The 17284-nt window shown below is 40.5% G+C and overlaps 1 protein-coding gene across 1 annotated transcript; it reads right to left on the bottom strand.

Annotated features, from left to right (window-relative positions):
- Positions 1–143: 143 nt before the first annotated feature.
- On the bottom strand, positions 144–17197 carry krt222 (keratin 222; the record flags this gene model as incomplete). Its single annotated transcript, XM_079219153.1, has 9 exons — positions 144–1902; positions 3992–4094; positions 4177–4397; positions 7530–7750; positions 8035–8160; positions 10739–11032; positions 12203–12356; positions 13699–13781; positions 17000–17197. 9 exons carry the CDS (start codon positions 17195–17197, stop codon positions 1689–1691), a joined length of 1614 nt encoding a protein of 537 aa, XP_079075279.1. The 3' UTR covers positions 144–1688.
- Between the last annotated feature and the right edge of the window lie 87 nt (positions 17198–17284).

Below are 17284 nucleotides of genomic sequence, written 5' to 3'. Positions count from 1 at the left end.
AGAGAAAAGCCTTATCTTTTACTTTACTTATTATCAAAACCTTTTAGGAAACAAAAAACGAAGACATTGTGGTTCACCACATTGTCTTCTTGAAATGAAACAAAGTGATAAACAATTGACAAAAACACAACAGTCAAATTTTTTTTATTTGAAATGATAAAGTGTTAGATAAAAGCATACTTCTTAATTATGAAGTTACAGTGCTCCCAAAATGGTGTGCGCTTCATGAAGCAAAGCAAAGTCAAGCCCAGAACTGCATAGATAATACCTTTAATATAATATATTTTGAGGCACCCAAATGCAATGCACTATGGTCCTTTTCTTATTTTTAATATCTTTGGTGCAAACTCAAAATTGAGCATAAAAACTCTTAATCTAAAGTGTAACAGATAGCATGTGCTAAACAACCCGAGTTGAGCATTGGCTGCAGAGTTATCTATTTACAAATACTGCCCTCCTCTGGTTGAGGTAAGGAATCTAAATTATCTGAGACACATGGTGAGCATTAAGTCCCTCACTGCTGTTAAGATCACAGTGAGCTGTTTTGTTGTTGTTGTTTTTTGCGACAATGCATTGTAAAATAAAGCTACATTATCAGCTTGAATTGCAAGACTTTTTTTCTCCACAAAGAGTGAACATCATTGACAAAATACCCTCAATAATATACACACAATCAGGGTATCTCAGAGCTGATGTTCTTCTAAGTGCATGATTCTGCAGTGCAAGCATTTAGGGACTGTAGGGAAATTATTAGGAGGGGGCGGGGGGGGTGGAAAATTATGTTACACTTTTTTAAAAGCATGACCCTCCTCAGTTTATCGACTTGATCAAGAAAAAAATGTTAAAGTAATATAGCTCTATTGAATTGTTCCAATTAAATTTGCCATTAACAACTAAAAGCACACAAATAATATAAGACCGTGTTCTTCAAACATATGGCTAATAACCGAAAGTAAAAGGTGTAAAACACCTTAAACGTAAAATAAACACCTTTTACCTCATGTTTACTGCAGTTCTGCTTTCTGTTGAGATGCAACATATGGTGAAGGTCGGAGCTGCTATTGGATTGTAATAGCAGAAATTAAGTGACACAATCATTTCCTTTTTTCTGCACCCCTCTCCCCCTGATAATTTTTGTACAGTCTCTTAAAGAAAAAATGCAAAAAATCCACCTTTATTTATAGTTATCTGTGGCTTCACATCTCAAATTATATCTATCCACCTGTGAAGTCAGGCTCCTGGGCCAGGTGTTAATTATAATTAGTTAAACAGTCATACAATAAAATCTCTTTTGTCCAGTGACCTACTGAAACATTGACAGTATTGAGAGACACTTTTCTTCATCCAGAGTGAAGATGAAGAAATATGTTTACATATTCAAATAGTTTTCCTCTGTAAGGTAATGGATGTCGGTCTGGTATATTTAATGATGGTTTTCTGAAACTCTAAATATAGCCCAAAGCCTGATGGGTAATGCTCATCGTGCCAGAGTCCAGATTTGATGAGAGAAATTTCAGATTCAGTCGTCAGCAAAGTTCAACGTGATTTGGAAATACATATTAAGTATGGTACGCAATGGATGGTAATATCCATATGTCAATGACCCAGCTGTTATATCTGTAACTTCAATATCACCATGGTTTCCACAAACAACTGCAATGCAGTGTTGAGCCTCGAACCAGTTAGAGTCACTGTGTGATGGTTGGGATGCTGCGAGATCTCTTCATGATCAGACGCACCTCCACGTCAGGGAGGCTGTCCCGTTTAGTTTGGGCACACCCCTCGTCTGCTGCAGCCATGTGCAGGTCGAAGCGCAGCGACACCGACTTCTTGCGCAGCTTGGGATTCCCTCTGAAGAAGGAGCCCTCCCACTGCTTTATCACTTCGTCAATCTTCTCAGTCCTGGAAGGGCATAGGTTAGAAGCCATGGCAATCAGTTGATCAGGTGATGTTAATGTTTTCGGTCTCTCTTCGGTTTATGTGTCAAATATTGTTATTTTGTTCTGGAACATTTATAGTATGTGATAAGCAGAAATAATTTGTCTTTCATTTGAATGTGGATGTCAACAACCGGCAGTCAATTTGTTTCTGTAAAGTATTTCTGTGTGTCATGCCATGTGATATGGGCAACTTCAATGGTACTGTATTAAACAGCTATTTTAAATTCCTTTCATTCATTAATTTATGATCAATGCACCTGGTGGTAAAGTAACACCAGGGGGCAGTAAGAGAACACTTTAATTGTCTTAGATGCAACCTGGTATGAAAGCTATATAATAGAACGTGCAACCCCCTTTGTAACGGCATGCAACCAGTCTGGCACTGATTCCTGAGGATCAGGACCTGGGATCATTGTTAAATCAAACAAAATCCCAAATGTCTGTCTAATAAATAGAAGAGGCAAGCCCTGTATATGCAAGTGTTTCACCGCATGAACAGGGTAACCAATCAGACCCATAGAAAATATAGTGTCTTTGAACAGGGAAGATTTGACAATAGGTACCATAGATTTGTTGGGTTTATAGAGATTTGTAAAGGTGTTCAACAAATATACCAAAACACAATATTAACTAAGACTTGGACTTGACTGGGTAATGAATGTAGGATACTTTGGTTACCTTGGGCCTTATAGGACTACTTTAGGCCACCTAAAGGACAGTGCAACAAGCTGTAAACGCAACATTAACGCATTATCCCCATAAGTTGATGTGTAAACAGTTACATATTTGTACATTCAGCAGACACAGAGCAACACTTGTATGCATTTGGTGTTTCTGTCCACCAGATGAATGTCAGTCCAATATTCACTCTCCTTTTAGCCTGAGGAAAATATCTGTATATAAACAGCTGCTAAATGTTCCACCATGTTCACCAGCAAGCTAACTCGCTAACTGCGTCTGTCTGCTGTTTGCTACTTGACAGTGAAGGTATTAGAGTGTGTTTGCTGAGAATACCTGCATGCTGTGAATGAAAACAAGGTTGATGAGGGCAGCAGGAGTGAGCCAAAACAATATATTTGTAAAATCTAAACAATGCTGTGTATAGCGGAGGTGCACATTAGGAATGTTTTCAACTGTTCTGGCCTGTGAGGAAGTTTTAATGGTTTAAGGAACATTCAGTGGGCTAACACTAGTTCCATCAATACTTATTGATGGCTTGATGCTGGAGCATTACCTCACAAAGTAGGAGACCAACTTAATTAATTTGAAGGCGTCAAGAACTAATGAGAGTATTTTCAATAAGGTAATGCTTCCTGTCTGATGGAAATGATAAGGATAAGCAGTCAAGGAACATTCAAGTAAAATAAATTAAATGTCCCTTGCTATCAGTAAAGAATCAATCAAGTGACAGAGGGACTTACATTGTGATCTGCTGTTCACAGTAAAAGTAAATATTCTGGCTGGAGTGAATATACACGTGTGTAGCTCTCTTATGATATAATTCATTAGTGTGCGTGTTTTCTTTTTGGATGTTTGCATGTGGCTGGTAACACCTGAAGCATGACCAAAGAATTCCCGCCCATGTCTCGTCCAACAATAACAGGTGCTACGCCCTGTAAATTCCACACCAGACTAGTATCTCCACATCAACCACAAGCCATTAAAGGAGGAGCATTCCCATGCGGCGCTATGATGAATGAGAACCTGTGGCGCCAACTCAACGTTTTATGCCTTGTTAAACGTCATGGTCATTCCTTTTCAGAGCTTGTACATCTAGTCTGCAGAACCAGACGTCGTCAGGGTGGGGAGGATGTAATGAGTCATTAAAAGCTCCCTGAGTCAAAGCCAAATAGGTTTGAAGGCGTCAGGAGATTAAGAAAGCAAGAAACTATATTGTTTGTAGTCAAAAAGGGTAATTATCATTAGGCAATGTAGCAGAGCGCTCTCTAAAGTACTGCTGCGAGTGCTCGCTACTCCAAAATGTCTACATGTCGGACTGAAAAAAAGGTGCTGACTACACGTCAATGGGAGAAAAAAAGATCAATACTTACTCAATGGTGCCGTGACCCTCAGCACTCTCCCGCACCACATTACCCTGAAGAATCTCCTGAGTCTTCACAGTGGAGATTGGCAAGTCTTTATCTTTTTCTGGCTCTGTGAGAAGACATTGATGCCAAATCATAACAAGATATGACTGTAGGAAGAGTATGTGTGTGTATATGTGTGGGTGTGTCACCTGTGAGTACCACAAGGCTTTGCTGTCTATGCAGTATGCTTTTCTTTAGCCCGCTGTCTGCTGGGAGGAGTGAAGGTATTTCAGGCAGGGGCTCAGACTTGGGTTCGTCCGGAGTAACTGCAGGGTCACTCAAGCCGTTCTCGTGCCCGTTCTCCTTCGGCACCTCCATGGAAGACCTCCAAGGCCGCAGACCCATTGGCTGCCCATTACGGCCCATGTACCTGCAGGCAGAAGGGCAGACCGAAGAAATGACAAGCAAAAAGAATGTGCATTATGTGTTCACATGTGTGTCATGATTAAAGTGACAGTTAGACATTTGGTATATTAGAAGACTTCTAGGAGAAAGTCAGCTTAGCCTTAGTTTAACATGCAAACAGGAAACAGAGAAACAGCTCCTCAAAAGCTCTTCCTTCCTTCTTTGTGGAGCCTGTTGCAGGATCGGACAGTTTGCCAAGACCATCCGAACATAGGTGTTCTGTCAGTGGATTTTCAGCCACCATTGCTGTCTCTACTGTTGGCCTCTGACAACAGTTCTGTCCTATTCTTCTGACTATTTCAGAAGTACCATCACAAAGAACTACAACCTTGATCTTGAAGTACTCAAACAAACAAACCTCAGTTGCCATTGAGTGGCTACGCTGGAGGGTCTTCATGACCTGTAATCTCCATCTTCCATGCTTGCTGTATGTATTACCTCAATTGTTTACAGCTGTGAAGCCTGGACCGCTCACATAGAGAAGCAGGAGTGGGTGACTCGTATTTAGCATTGTGTTAAAACCAAAAGCAAGACTATTGTGACAACAATCATACAACATCAATTATCCTGCCAAGGGGTTGTCAGGGATGCTCCAGGACAGACAACCACGCAACATTCTGCACAATTATGGCATTATGGTTAGCAGGAGGCCAGAAAAGGGCTAAAAAGATGAGGTGAAGAGATGTAAAACTCCTACCAAGACCATGGGCAACACCTTGTGGAAGGTCTGACACGTCTACCCAAGCTCACAGGATTGATGCCATTAACATTTATGTCTTGCAGTGTGCTGGTATTACATTGAAGTCATCTTCATCAGTAACCTCCTTGATATAAATGAATGAGTGGAGGTGAAAAACTCAATTCATGATCTTCATTGAAATATATCTCCTCGCTTCCTCCTTCTTTCCTTCTCTCATAAGGGCTCTGTTTGCACTGCCTGAGCAAAACTCTGAATGGTTAAAAGATGATATAAAAGTATTGTCCACTGATCTTTCAGTATCATCTTTTGTGCCTTTCACTTGGTTAGTTTGCAGACATACCCAACTCACAAACCTTTGAGCTTTTATGTATACAGATGCTTCAGTGAGAAAGAGTTGTTTTCACTGTATGAGGATGGTCTCATATCTTTTTTATGTCAAACAGCCTTTTGTGCCTCCACTTTCTACCCACTCAGTCGCCACCCTTCTCAAATATAAACAAACAATGCAAATTTCAGATGCCACGTCTGGTCTCTCCTTGGATCAATGACATCAGTCGGCCATATCCTGAATGAAAAGCATCCAAAGATATTTGGAAGCACTCCAATCTGTCTGTAACCTCTATACGCCATAAAACCAAATTACTTTCCTCACACTATGAAATGATAATCACATCGCTGATTCGGCCAATGCGTTAAATTGCAAAGGAGCTGGATGCGAGATGTCTACGATAATTAAAGGCCAGGCCGGAAGAATGGAATATTCCCTAATAAAACAGCTTGACGATGGCAAGGAATACGTTATGAGACCAGACACAGACATTTTGTCAGATTCAAGCTGCATTTCTAGGCTATTAATTACTGGTAGCTACAGCTTCTGTATATCTCAACCTGCAATTATTATTGTGGATTTTTAGTTTCCATGCAGAGAGATTTTACAGAATAGTAAGCTTTGGCCAGACTGAAGATCCCAACAAACTAAATTATCTTTTTGAAGGCTATATAAGGAACGAATAAGCAGAGGTGTCAAGTAACGAAGTACAAATACTTCGTTACCTTACTTAAGTAGAAATGTTGGGTATCTATACTTTACTGGAGTATTTATTTTTCAGACGACTCCTCGCACCGGAGCAGCTCTTTGAACCCGGAGCAGCTCTCCTGCTCCAGGTGAAACAAGCCAAAGTGCTCGTGTCTTCTACCAACAATGAGCTGCTGGATTCACATATTACAAAAGTACAAAGTACACGGATATAAGACTAAGTCATTAATAAATACATGGACAAATGCCTGTACTTTCGGGTAAATGGTTACGGTACGCCGTTAACAGGTTACGCTTGCGCATGCGTGATTTGACGTGACGCAGTGAGCTCCGTGAGCTTGTCTTTTCCTGCTGTTGCTTTTCTCAAAATAAAAAAACAGATCTAAGCTCAATATTGAGCATGAATTGAGAGAGGCGGTATCAAATCTACAACCCCGTGTATAACATATGTGTCGAGGAATGCAGCTCACTGCAGCCACTAATACTGATACAACGTGATGGTTCACATATATGCACTCATTCTATTTTGTTTGGCAAAAAAAATTAAAAGCTTATTGTTTTCCACAATGAGCTATTCAGTAGAAACTAAATATGAGTAATTTTTTGCACAGATAGAACTTACACAAAACATTGTCTGATGGGGCAATCTGATTTACTTGAAAGTGATTTTAATTGTCTTTATTCTGTTATTTATAAAAGCACAGATGAGTCACACAATTACGTTATTTACAGAAAAAGTTTGAGAACCACAGCTTTAAGTGTTTGTGTCGGAGTCGCCGCATATTTTGCACTATTACAATACTTATAGGCAACTAGTTATCATGTCTTCCGCTCCATGAAACCCATGTTAATGCTCAGTAGTACACATATGGTACTTTAATGTATTTGCATTGTAATAAAATGTGATCATTTTAAATGGGCATATATGCAGCTGAAACGGGTAGCCTAGTGCATCCCACATTTTTCAACATAACATTTTAAAACATTATGGCCTTTATAAAAATAATTGTTTTGGGGAAGGTGGAGTAGTGCACTATAGGCCCCTGAGACGCGGCTTAAGAGTTTGTCCTTAATGGAAATAAAACATTCCCCTTACATTACTTTTACTTTTCATACTTTTAAGTAGTTTTTAAACCAGTACTTTTACACTTTTACTTAAGTAAAAAGCTTGAGTTGATACTTCAACTTTTACAGAAGTATTCTTAAACCCTAGTATCTATACTTCTACTTGAGTAATGAATGTGAATACTTTTGACACCTCTATGACCTCTTTGACACCGAATAAGTAATTATTTTGTTTGAATAATTATTTCCTCCTCCCTGCTAACATTTACATTCCTTTCTAAGCATCTTGCTCTCACCTGCCCTCTTCACGCTCCAGCAGACGTCGGTAAGTGCCGATCTCTCGCTCCAGCCTCATTTTGGTGTTGAGGAGCTGGCCATGGCGCTGGCGTTGTGTCGCCAATCCGCTCCTCACCTGCTCCAGCTCGCTCTCCAGTCCGCCGATAACCTGTGAAAGGTCCTGCAACTGGCTGGAGTACAGCTGCTGAGTGTTCTGCAGGGAGCTCTCTAGGCCTTTCTCCTGAAAAACAAAACACAAGGAGCTCTTAGGACCATGACTACACAGTGGGTGTGGAAACTAATTATGTTATAACTTTACATAGTCTAATAGTTATAAACAACAAAGAGTATCATCCTTCACTTGCTTCCCACCACAAACAGTGTCAGTTGTGTTGGTTAGCTTGGTCTGGCCAGGCCCCTGGCCCCGCTGATTCATGCTACATTTGAATCTACCAATGTATATATAGTTTTTCTAAACCATGGTGGGTTGGCCGGGGAGATACATGATGAGGTGTGATTTCTTACCAAGGCATGTAGGGTCTCAATCTCCACCTGCAGGGAGTGCCACTGCCTCCTGGCCTCAGCTAGCTCGGCCCGGGCCTCCCTCAGGGCAGCGCCGCCGAGGCTCACCTGCGCCCACGCTGCCTCTTCCTGGGTGACCCCACACACACACACACACACACACACACACACACACACACACACACACACACACACACACACACACACACACACACACACACACATTTTAACTTCTAATCCTCAGTAAACTTCATACACGTACAACACAGACACACACCTTGTGGGTCACAGTTTTTTCCCATTGGCCATCAGTAAGACAGTCAGAGGAGAAGCAGCTACACGTGGGGCTATTAGTAGCATGTGTTTCCGTTTAGATCAACAGACAGCAAAGCAGACACCCAGACCCATGTGTACACACAGCTGTAAAGCTGTACAAGCTGTGTGTACACAGTACAGCTGTTAGGCACTTCACACCCCCTCCCCCCCCCATCCTCGCCCCGTTAAAATGCAGTGAAGCAGCGGAGCTGTCTCAGCACAGTTATGACAATATTTTGACAGTAATAACAAAATAAAAATTACTCAAGTTATGCAAGTTATTTTTTCTAATATGTTACTCAAATAATTTACTGTTTCTGTTTCAAAGCACAAAGTATATATATCAATTAATAAGAACATTATGGTAAGCACATTTAGGCTGAAATCTGCTCTTCATTAATGATAAAACTGCCAAACAAGATTCCTTATCTTACGTAAAGTTGTAAAGTTGAACGTTGTTCTGCCCCCAGGGCCCTGCCTTTATTTTGACATGCACTATGAACAGGAACAGGAAGTTAAGTTAGCAACATGTGGTAGTTTAAGGAGATGGTCTCTGAAAATCATCCACTGCCATCCATCATGTGTTTACTCCTTCAAAAGCATAGTCTGTAAGTATTTGTTTAGTACAGACTACAGAATAGTATTTTAGTAATATCTTCTTCTTAAGTATATTTATAAGGTTAATTTTGTATCTGTAGCCAGTTATCGTTATGCTAGAAGTTTGACTGCTACAGAAGCGTAAGAGCTACATAAAGTTCAATCTGCAATGTGTAATTCATATGCATCTTGATCATTGTGTTCTTCTGTTTGTTTTTAGTTTTACTCTTATTTGAACTGTGTGCGTCGATGCTGCACAATAAAGCATTTGGAGCTTGGAGGCTACATCCTGACTCCCGTATTCATTTAAATGGAGTTTGGCTTACTGCTGAATTGTGTACCAAGTTACACACACACAAGGAGAGCAGCACAAATGTCAAAGGGCATTATTATTTATAGCTGTCATCTCGGGCAGTGATGGATGAGACACTCATTTAAACTCCCCTGCAAAAGTTAGTTACTTATTCAGAATGGCTCCTGTCACAATGTTATATTATTATGTACTATATTACATACTTAACATGGACTGTAAGTAACATTTTACTATTGTAATTAGTACAATCGAGGTAAAGTAAATTTAAACTAATACTGTTTGTTGGTTTGATCTATAACAATGCATCATATCTTATTTTTCTATTACTTGTTTTGTATATAAAAGCTTAACTAATAAGCTAATAACTATTAGATTCAGAAACATTTAGTAAAAAGAGAAATTTTTCGCTCTGGAACGTAGTAATGTACAGGTGTGAGGTAGCATCAAATAAAAAAATATGAAGGAAAGGAAATTGTACTTAATTGTTACTTTCCAGAACTGATCTCAGTTGTTTTGTCATACTAGTCATCACTAGTCTGATTTGGTCAACTATTGGTGTCTGTACATCTGTACACATTGTTACTAATGTAAAGGTTATTATATATACCATTAGATAGATATTCTAACTGAGCAAAATATAAAGGTAATGTAGATTTTGACCAACAGTGGCGCTATAGAGCAATGTTTTACGAGCCCCTGTTTTATGCAATGCCCTTTGAATTGCCTTGTTGATTAACTTTGCCGACTCATGAAGGAAACAATGCAACTCTTCCCAGGAAGCACATATTGTATGTGTTTAATATCATAGTATAACATTATAGCTGATTGCATGTTGATATTCCCAGTTTAGCACTTTTCTTCTCAAAAAGACAGAGCATTATTTTAGATGCAATTATCACCCATGATAAATACGGACATTGCTTTGCAGCGATTGGCAAAGACACTTTATAGCCGCTGTCAGTCCAAAGTCATCATTGTCCTGTGACACAGGAACACTAGGATCATAAAAGACACCCAGACTGCACTTTTTCCCGTATTAACAAAAAGGAGGACAGTTAGGCCCAAACCAGTAGAAATGCTGCTATTACTGGATAAAGGATGAAACATCTTCCAGATATATGAGAATACTCAGGTAGGAATTTGGTCATTCATTTTTAATGAAGATCAGGAATCATTCACTCAGAGAAGTAACTGATCATATGTTGTAACACAATACTGCAAATGTGTGTAAGAGTAAAAAGGTAAAGTGAGTAAGGAGACAATCAGGCAATAACATACCCAAACCTGCAAGGCATGAGTCCTAAACCCTTCAGCCTTTCACCACAGTCAACAACCACTCTGCTTACCAGTTAACTCCAGCTGAGCACAAACATCACTCAGCCTTGCCTATGGGACAGCCTGTAGTTGATCTTGAGGGTGTGTCTGGCTGGCAGTGGGCCAGGACAACATGAGAGAGACATATAAAAAAAAGTAGATGCGTACCTCACTGAGAACTCCTCCGTGTGTTCTGGATCCAGCAGCTGCTGCCGCCGCTCCAGAGCGGCCGGGCCTGACCAAGCCGGGGGGTGGATTTGACACGGCACCCAGGCTGAGGTGTCTTTCGCCCGGGCCGGGAAGTCTGCCCTGGTCACACTGTGCTCTGATTCGGTCGAGGAGCTGGTTGAGCTCCATCCCTGTGCCATCCTCGTCCTCGCCTCTTGCTACTGCTGCTGCTGTGGCCGTCGTTAACAGAGCATCGCAGGAGCCGGCCCGCTGCAGCTGCAGAGCTCGGGCTGCCTGCAAACAGCCAACCAGATGGAGCAAGAGGATGCGGAGAGAAAGAGAGAGAGGGAGAGTGTAAGACAGAGCAAGGGTGAGAAAGAGAGTGAAGGATGTAAAGAGTGAGAAGAGAAAAACAAGACAAATAGGGAGATGCAACTTGTTTGTGGATAAATAGGTGCAGATGAGAGAAAGAGGGCAAGAGTGATGATGTGTGTGCGTGTGTGTGTGTGTGTGTGTGTGTGTGTGTGTGTGTGGAGGGGGATGGGGGGAGGGGGGTGGCAGAGAGTCCACGCAATGCAGAGGTAAGAGACAAAAAAAATCTAAGTGAGCATGTGTGTGCGTCTGTATGCAGGAAAAGACACTTGAAGTGAGGGAGGGAAGTATTAGTCAGCGGGAAAAAGAAAATGAAGAGATGGAGGTAGGAAAGGAGAAAGAGAGGAGGGGTGGATGAGGTCATCGTGAAGGGACAAGGCAATGTTAGATGCTGTGAAAGGTAGCTCTTATGAATTGAATGCACACACACACACACACACACACACACACACACACACACACACACACACACACACACACACACACACACACACACACACACACACACACACACACACACATTTAAGGGTAGGGTTGGAAGTAAAAAGTACAACAGGCTACTGATAATCCACCTGAGAAGTGAAAGGTATGTCCAAAGCAAGATTGAGAGCCACGTTCGGTTGATCGTTAATGTTACCAATGATTGATTAAAGAAAGTACTTACAATTTGCCACCCTTGTAAATAAAGGCGTTTTATTTCTGTGTAGGTTACTTTCCATAATGTTGTCAAACACTTGTAATAACAAGCTGAGCTTGTCAGTAGCAAAAACAAGTACTTTTAGTAGATGTATATTGACTGTGCAGAATTGACTTTTGGCTATTGGCCAATCATAGTCAGCATCAGTGAGCTCCGATGGGTCCAACCAAACATTAGCAGACATCATTACAGACGTCTTTAACTGGCATTAGCATGTCTATGCAAGCTACTGTAAACGTATCTATTGTCACTTTAAAAATGAAAAGGTTATAGTGCGAGACCGTGCATACAACCACCATCAGAAAGGAAGATAGACAGGCACAGTGTAGAAGGCAGAGATGTGAGTTTGAAAGAAAAAGGGCTAACACGCATTTGCAGGCAGCACATTTAGTAACCTCAAACTCCTGGTGCATCTCCTGCAGATCTGACATGGAGTGTCGAAGGTCGGCCTGCAGCGTTGTGCTGCTCTGATCGGCCTTCCTCTTTGACTCCCTCAGCAGAGCCACCTGTTGCTCCAGACGCCTGGTGTTGCTCTCCTCCATCTCACACCTATGAGGTGACGTCAACAGACAAGGTTATTTATTGAGCCCCATTCTGTGTTTATTGTCAATCATTTAATCACGCCATACATATATAAACACAGGGAAGAAAGGGTAAAAAGGCCAGTGAAATTGCATTCATTCAAATAAAGACAACAGATCAAAGTCCATTGGAAAGTATTAACATATTCCTCAGACTTGGCATATATGCAGTTTAACTTAATTTAAAAGGGGATTGCTGATAATAGTAGAGTTGTTCCAGGGAGTATGCTTGGTCTCTGCCCCAATCCAATATAACATTTTCATATACTTTATGAACTCATTTACACTACATAGAAACAACAACAACACAAGTTACTGTAGAATGTAGTTTTTGGAGAGAAACCTGAATACATACTGTTTGAACCAACAGTATGTATTCAGGTTTATTGAGGTTTTATCACGGGATGTTTTCACGGCAATATAGAATATCCTAACGTCCTATCCTAACGTCCTAACACTAACTCCCAGCACCTTATAAGTTATAACACATGATTAAAATGACTAATTCCAAGATCATTTTATAACAATCACTATATCTACTTACTGGTGCAGGATTGGTTCTTGGTATCGGAAAGGAACATATAATATTGGAACATGTCCAGATAATAACTTGTGAGTATCCCCTAAGGGGTTGAATATTGTGGTTTTAGATGAAAGATCTACAAGTCCAAAGGATGAAAATTACCTTGACATCATTTAATTGTGTCATACAAGAGTCCGGAGTTACACTCAGCTGGTCAGGAGACACATCAGGTGAGCCATAAATAGAACAGGTGTATTTATTTTAGGCTGCACAAGTTGCCAAGGTCCTTCAGGGGTTAATGGTTGACAGTGGACGGATGATGTGTGTGTGTGTGTGTGTGTGTGTGTGTGTGTGTGTGTGTGTTTGTGTGTTCAGGGTGGTGGTGGGGGCTTGGTGTCACTCTGCATCAATACACAAGTGAAGTGCCTACACAGCACAAAGCTCGGCCTGGATTTGTGTGCAGGTTGGCTCACAGGAGCGGGAACTGGCCCGAGTTAGATAACAGACAACCGGAAAAGCATTGCAGCAGGATGAAAACAGGAAGTGTTTGGTAGTTATTCTACATCTATATACATCCGTATATTGTGATGCCTTTATGGGGCAGTAATGATGATCACACATTTTCTTCTTGCACGTTACCTGTTATACTATCTAAAATCTAAATGTTTCTCTTCTGTGCCTGATCATTTTAGACAAACTGTTTGAATGAGTGGAACATGTTTTTGGGATGCGACCTTATGTCTGATATACTTAGCGTTATGGGAAACTACAGCCAAATACAGCTGACCTGTCCTGGATGGCAGCAGCTCTGGACTTCATGCTGTCAGACTGTAATGCCAGCCGGGCATTCTCCATAAGTAGGTTACCAACCTGACAAAGCAAAACAAAAATACAATAACATGAGATTAGATCAAGGAAAGGACAAAACTGTATACAATTCTGCAGTGTTTTCAATGAAATGTAAGTGAAACTGGCCTCGGCTGAGACATTAGGGTGAATTTGACTAAAACATAAAAGTAAATTACTTTGCTTGAATACTAAATGCTTTTATGAGCAAAAAGTGATATTGTATGTCCTAAATCAATACATGTATGTATCATTAATATTGTTTCATTTGCATGTTATCTCTACAGTACGACTGGAGGAATAACCTTTCTATCAACAATGACTATGTATCTCCTTTTATACAATAGTAGTACTACTAGTAAAAGCTTTATGCTTGTACATTGCTTGGCCTTTGGTGCTGCTGCTTGGGGCTTCATCAAGAAATGCTCATCCAAACAACTTCACACTCAACATTACGCTTCCTTGGGTCCAATACACCTGCCGTGACATAGTTGTACCCCCACACAATGCTAGAGTATGCAAATAATTTGGCTGCAAAAGCTTAGACAAACTTTACCCAGCAGGCCGTTCAGAGGTGTAAATGTTCATATTAAGTGCTGCAGGAATGGGTCCTAAAATCGTAAATGAGTATGAGTATGAGTTAGCATTTTTACAGTTCCGATATCCTCATCTCAAAGTTAATGGGTTTTTGGTTAAATGCCTGAAATAAAGTCTGTGGTTAACACAAGATCAAGAGATTCAAACATTTTTATCAAAGATATAAAGTCAGTGAATACACCTCTTGTGAATTTTGAAGCTTTTACATGTCTTTAAAAGACGGGCGCTAACAATTGGCTTAATGAGACGACAAAACATCAAGTAGTGCACCTTCACAGCCTCATTGTGGATACTTGCAATCATGGTGTATATAGTTTGGAACAAAAAATATTCGCTTTTTGTCGAGCTGTACCCAGTCGCCCCCTCTCAATACACTACACAACATGTGAATAATGAACTATCAATGAATGTGTCGCAGTCAACACTGCACTTCCCTCGGTCCTCAGCAATACATCCGCCAAGTGTGAAGAGGATCGGATGAGCGATTGACAGATACTCCTTCCATTTGAGTTAAATTACTCCGTCATTAAACCTCAGCACACCCTGATTTATTGAAGGTATAACAAGGGGAAACTGTAATACTACATTTATCCACTCACTTAAACGCTGTGATGACTCAAAGGTGTTGCACAAACCACAAACAACTTTTGTATTAATATTAGGTTAGTTTCTAGGTTATTTCTTTTTAATAAGATAATCACAATCACTACATAATATATACATTATCTAAACTTGTAAATCTTTTATAGAACAGTGAAATAATCAGGTTGACTAGTTTGCAGTAATAATTATTGTCGTTTGTAGCACAATAAAGTGGCTGTTAAAATCTAAATGTTTTTCAAATTGTTTAATGAACTGAAGTTGAAAGCGTATGTACATAATACTGTATATTACTGTACATGGAACGAAGCCAATATCTTTAACACAGCCAACAAACAACTGTATTTATGTGTTTAACATGATCAGTGGCTGAATTGTACAAACTGTGTAAAACATTAGCACAAATGTACAATTCTTTCCAGATTAATTTGATTCTGTAAAAAAATGGTGGCTGCTGGACCTGTATCACGCACACAATGATATTAACACACCCTTTTTTCCTTTTGTTTCCTCATGAATTTCAGAACTAGACACTCCCATGTGGAAGGGAAGCCAGAGATACCATGGAAAATTCCCTAACATTTATACCAAAGATACACTCCTGTCTTGATACATTGTCTAATTTTTTCGATCTCTAAGTAAGTCTGTGTTGTAAATAACATAATATAAAGCTGTTCTTAAGAAGGTAAATAGAAAAGCAATCCCATATGTTAACATACAAGCATTGGATCACTGAACAATGAAACTACGAGAGTTTGCTCATAGTAGTGGGAATATCAGCCACGCTCTGGAGACGAGCTTTGTGACGAGCTTTGTGACGCGGTATGCCAGTCAGTGACACTTACTAATACAGAAAGTGCCTCAAAGGAGCAGTTAAAAACCATCATGTGTCATGTGAGATCACCATACCGGCTAGCATTAACCGGTATGGTGATGCGGTCTACTAAGTGGAATGTCCTTCAAAGTAATGAAGCTCTAGCGTACGTTCAGTCAGGAAGCTTATTCTTTTGCACGCTTCGTCCTTTAGTTTATTTCTCATACACCCTAATTTTCCGCTGTCAACATCTGGGGCTGTCAATTGTGATATCAGCTGTTCTCATCAGCTGTCCTCATCAGCTTGGCCACATCCATACAATCCACAGGCGGCACCACTACATTATCCGTCTATCATCTTTCAGCTATCTCTTTTTAAATATGATTGTCTCTCTGCCCTTAGTATGTTTATGCTGCTGTTACGCTCGCCCCTCCACCTCCCCTTCACTGCACAGTCTTACCAGATTCATAATTTCATCAGCTTTATCAGCCACATCAGAATTATTGGCCACCACCACCCCCTCAATTGCAAATGTCCTTGTAGACACTTACTGTCAAAACTTAATTATCACATATCATCTGTTATAACAAACAATTACCTTTCTGCATTCTTTCAGTGTGTGACAGCTGGCGTCTGTCTGGCAGACAGACTAAAGCACAATGACACACATTCTCTACTCCTAATCCTCTGCCATACGTTTGATTAAGTTACCTCTCACCTCATGAACTTACAGTGCATATTATTTACGTACTGACATTTTGGTCGCTTACAGATTTCTCCAGCGACATATATTTTTCAAAATCTAGATCATTTAAAGTAGCGTACTTGACTCATAGTTAAACTTCACAAATAAGCATTGCATTGCTCTTAGTTCAGTTTCAGAACAGTGTTTCTTACAGAACGAAGACATGTTTCTATTAGCTTGATGACAAGTGAGTTTCAGTATCCACTTGGTTTTGAAAAGGGTGTTCTATGTCAAAAAGAGGTTGCTGATCCTCCCAACCAGCTGGAGTAAAAAAATGAAACTTGAAAATGATCAGCAACAACTTTTATAGCCTCAAACCCAGACTTAGCCACCATTCACCTGTAGCCTTTGGATCACATTCCAATAAAAACTGTATGAGTGTTAAAGAGTTGTTGTTGAACACTTTTATATCCTTTTCTGTGATTAAAGGGATTTTTAATGATTACCTGATAGCTACAAAATCTCTACAAACAAAAAGTGTCTTACCTGGACGCGGAGATCTTTAACAGTCTTTTCCTGCTGGGACCAGTCCCGGGAGCGGGAGGTGCTCCTGGCGGACCAGTCGGCTATCTGAGCCTCGAGCCGCTGGTTGGCCTCCTGCAGCCTGTTCACCTGCTCTAGAAAGTCCTTCAAGCGAGCGTTCAGTCCCCACATAGTGTGACTGGAGCCCTGCAGCAAGTCCATGGAGACCTGAGAGAGCACACATCCAAATGTTTACATACACACACTAGCTGGCACTGACATTTTCATCAAATGACACAGCCACTAGTG

Source organism: Taurulus bubalis (assembly GCF_910589615.1).
Source record: "Taurulus bubalis genome assembly, chromosome: 6".
NCBI classification, from domain to species: Eukaryota; Metazoa; Chordata; class Actinopteri; order Perciformes; family Cottidae; genus Taurulus; species Taurulus bubalis.
Note: the sequence above shows the minus strand (reverse complement) of the source record. Positions and strands in the feature narration are given on the sequence as shown.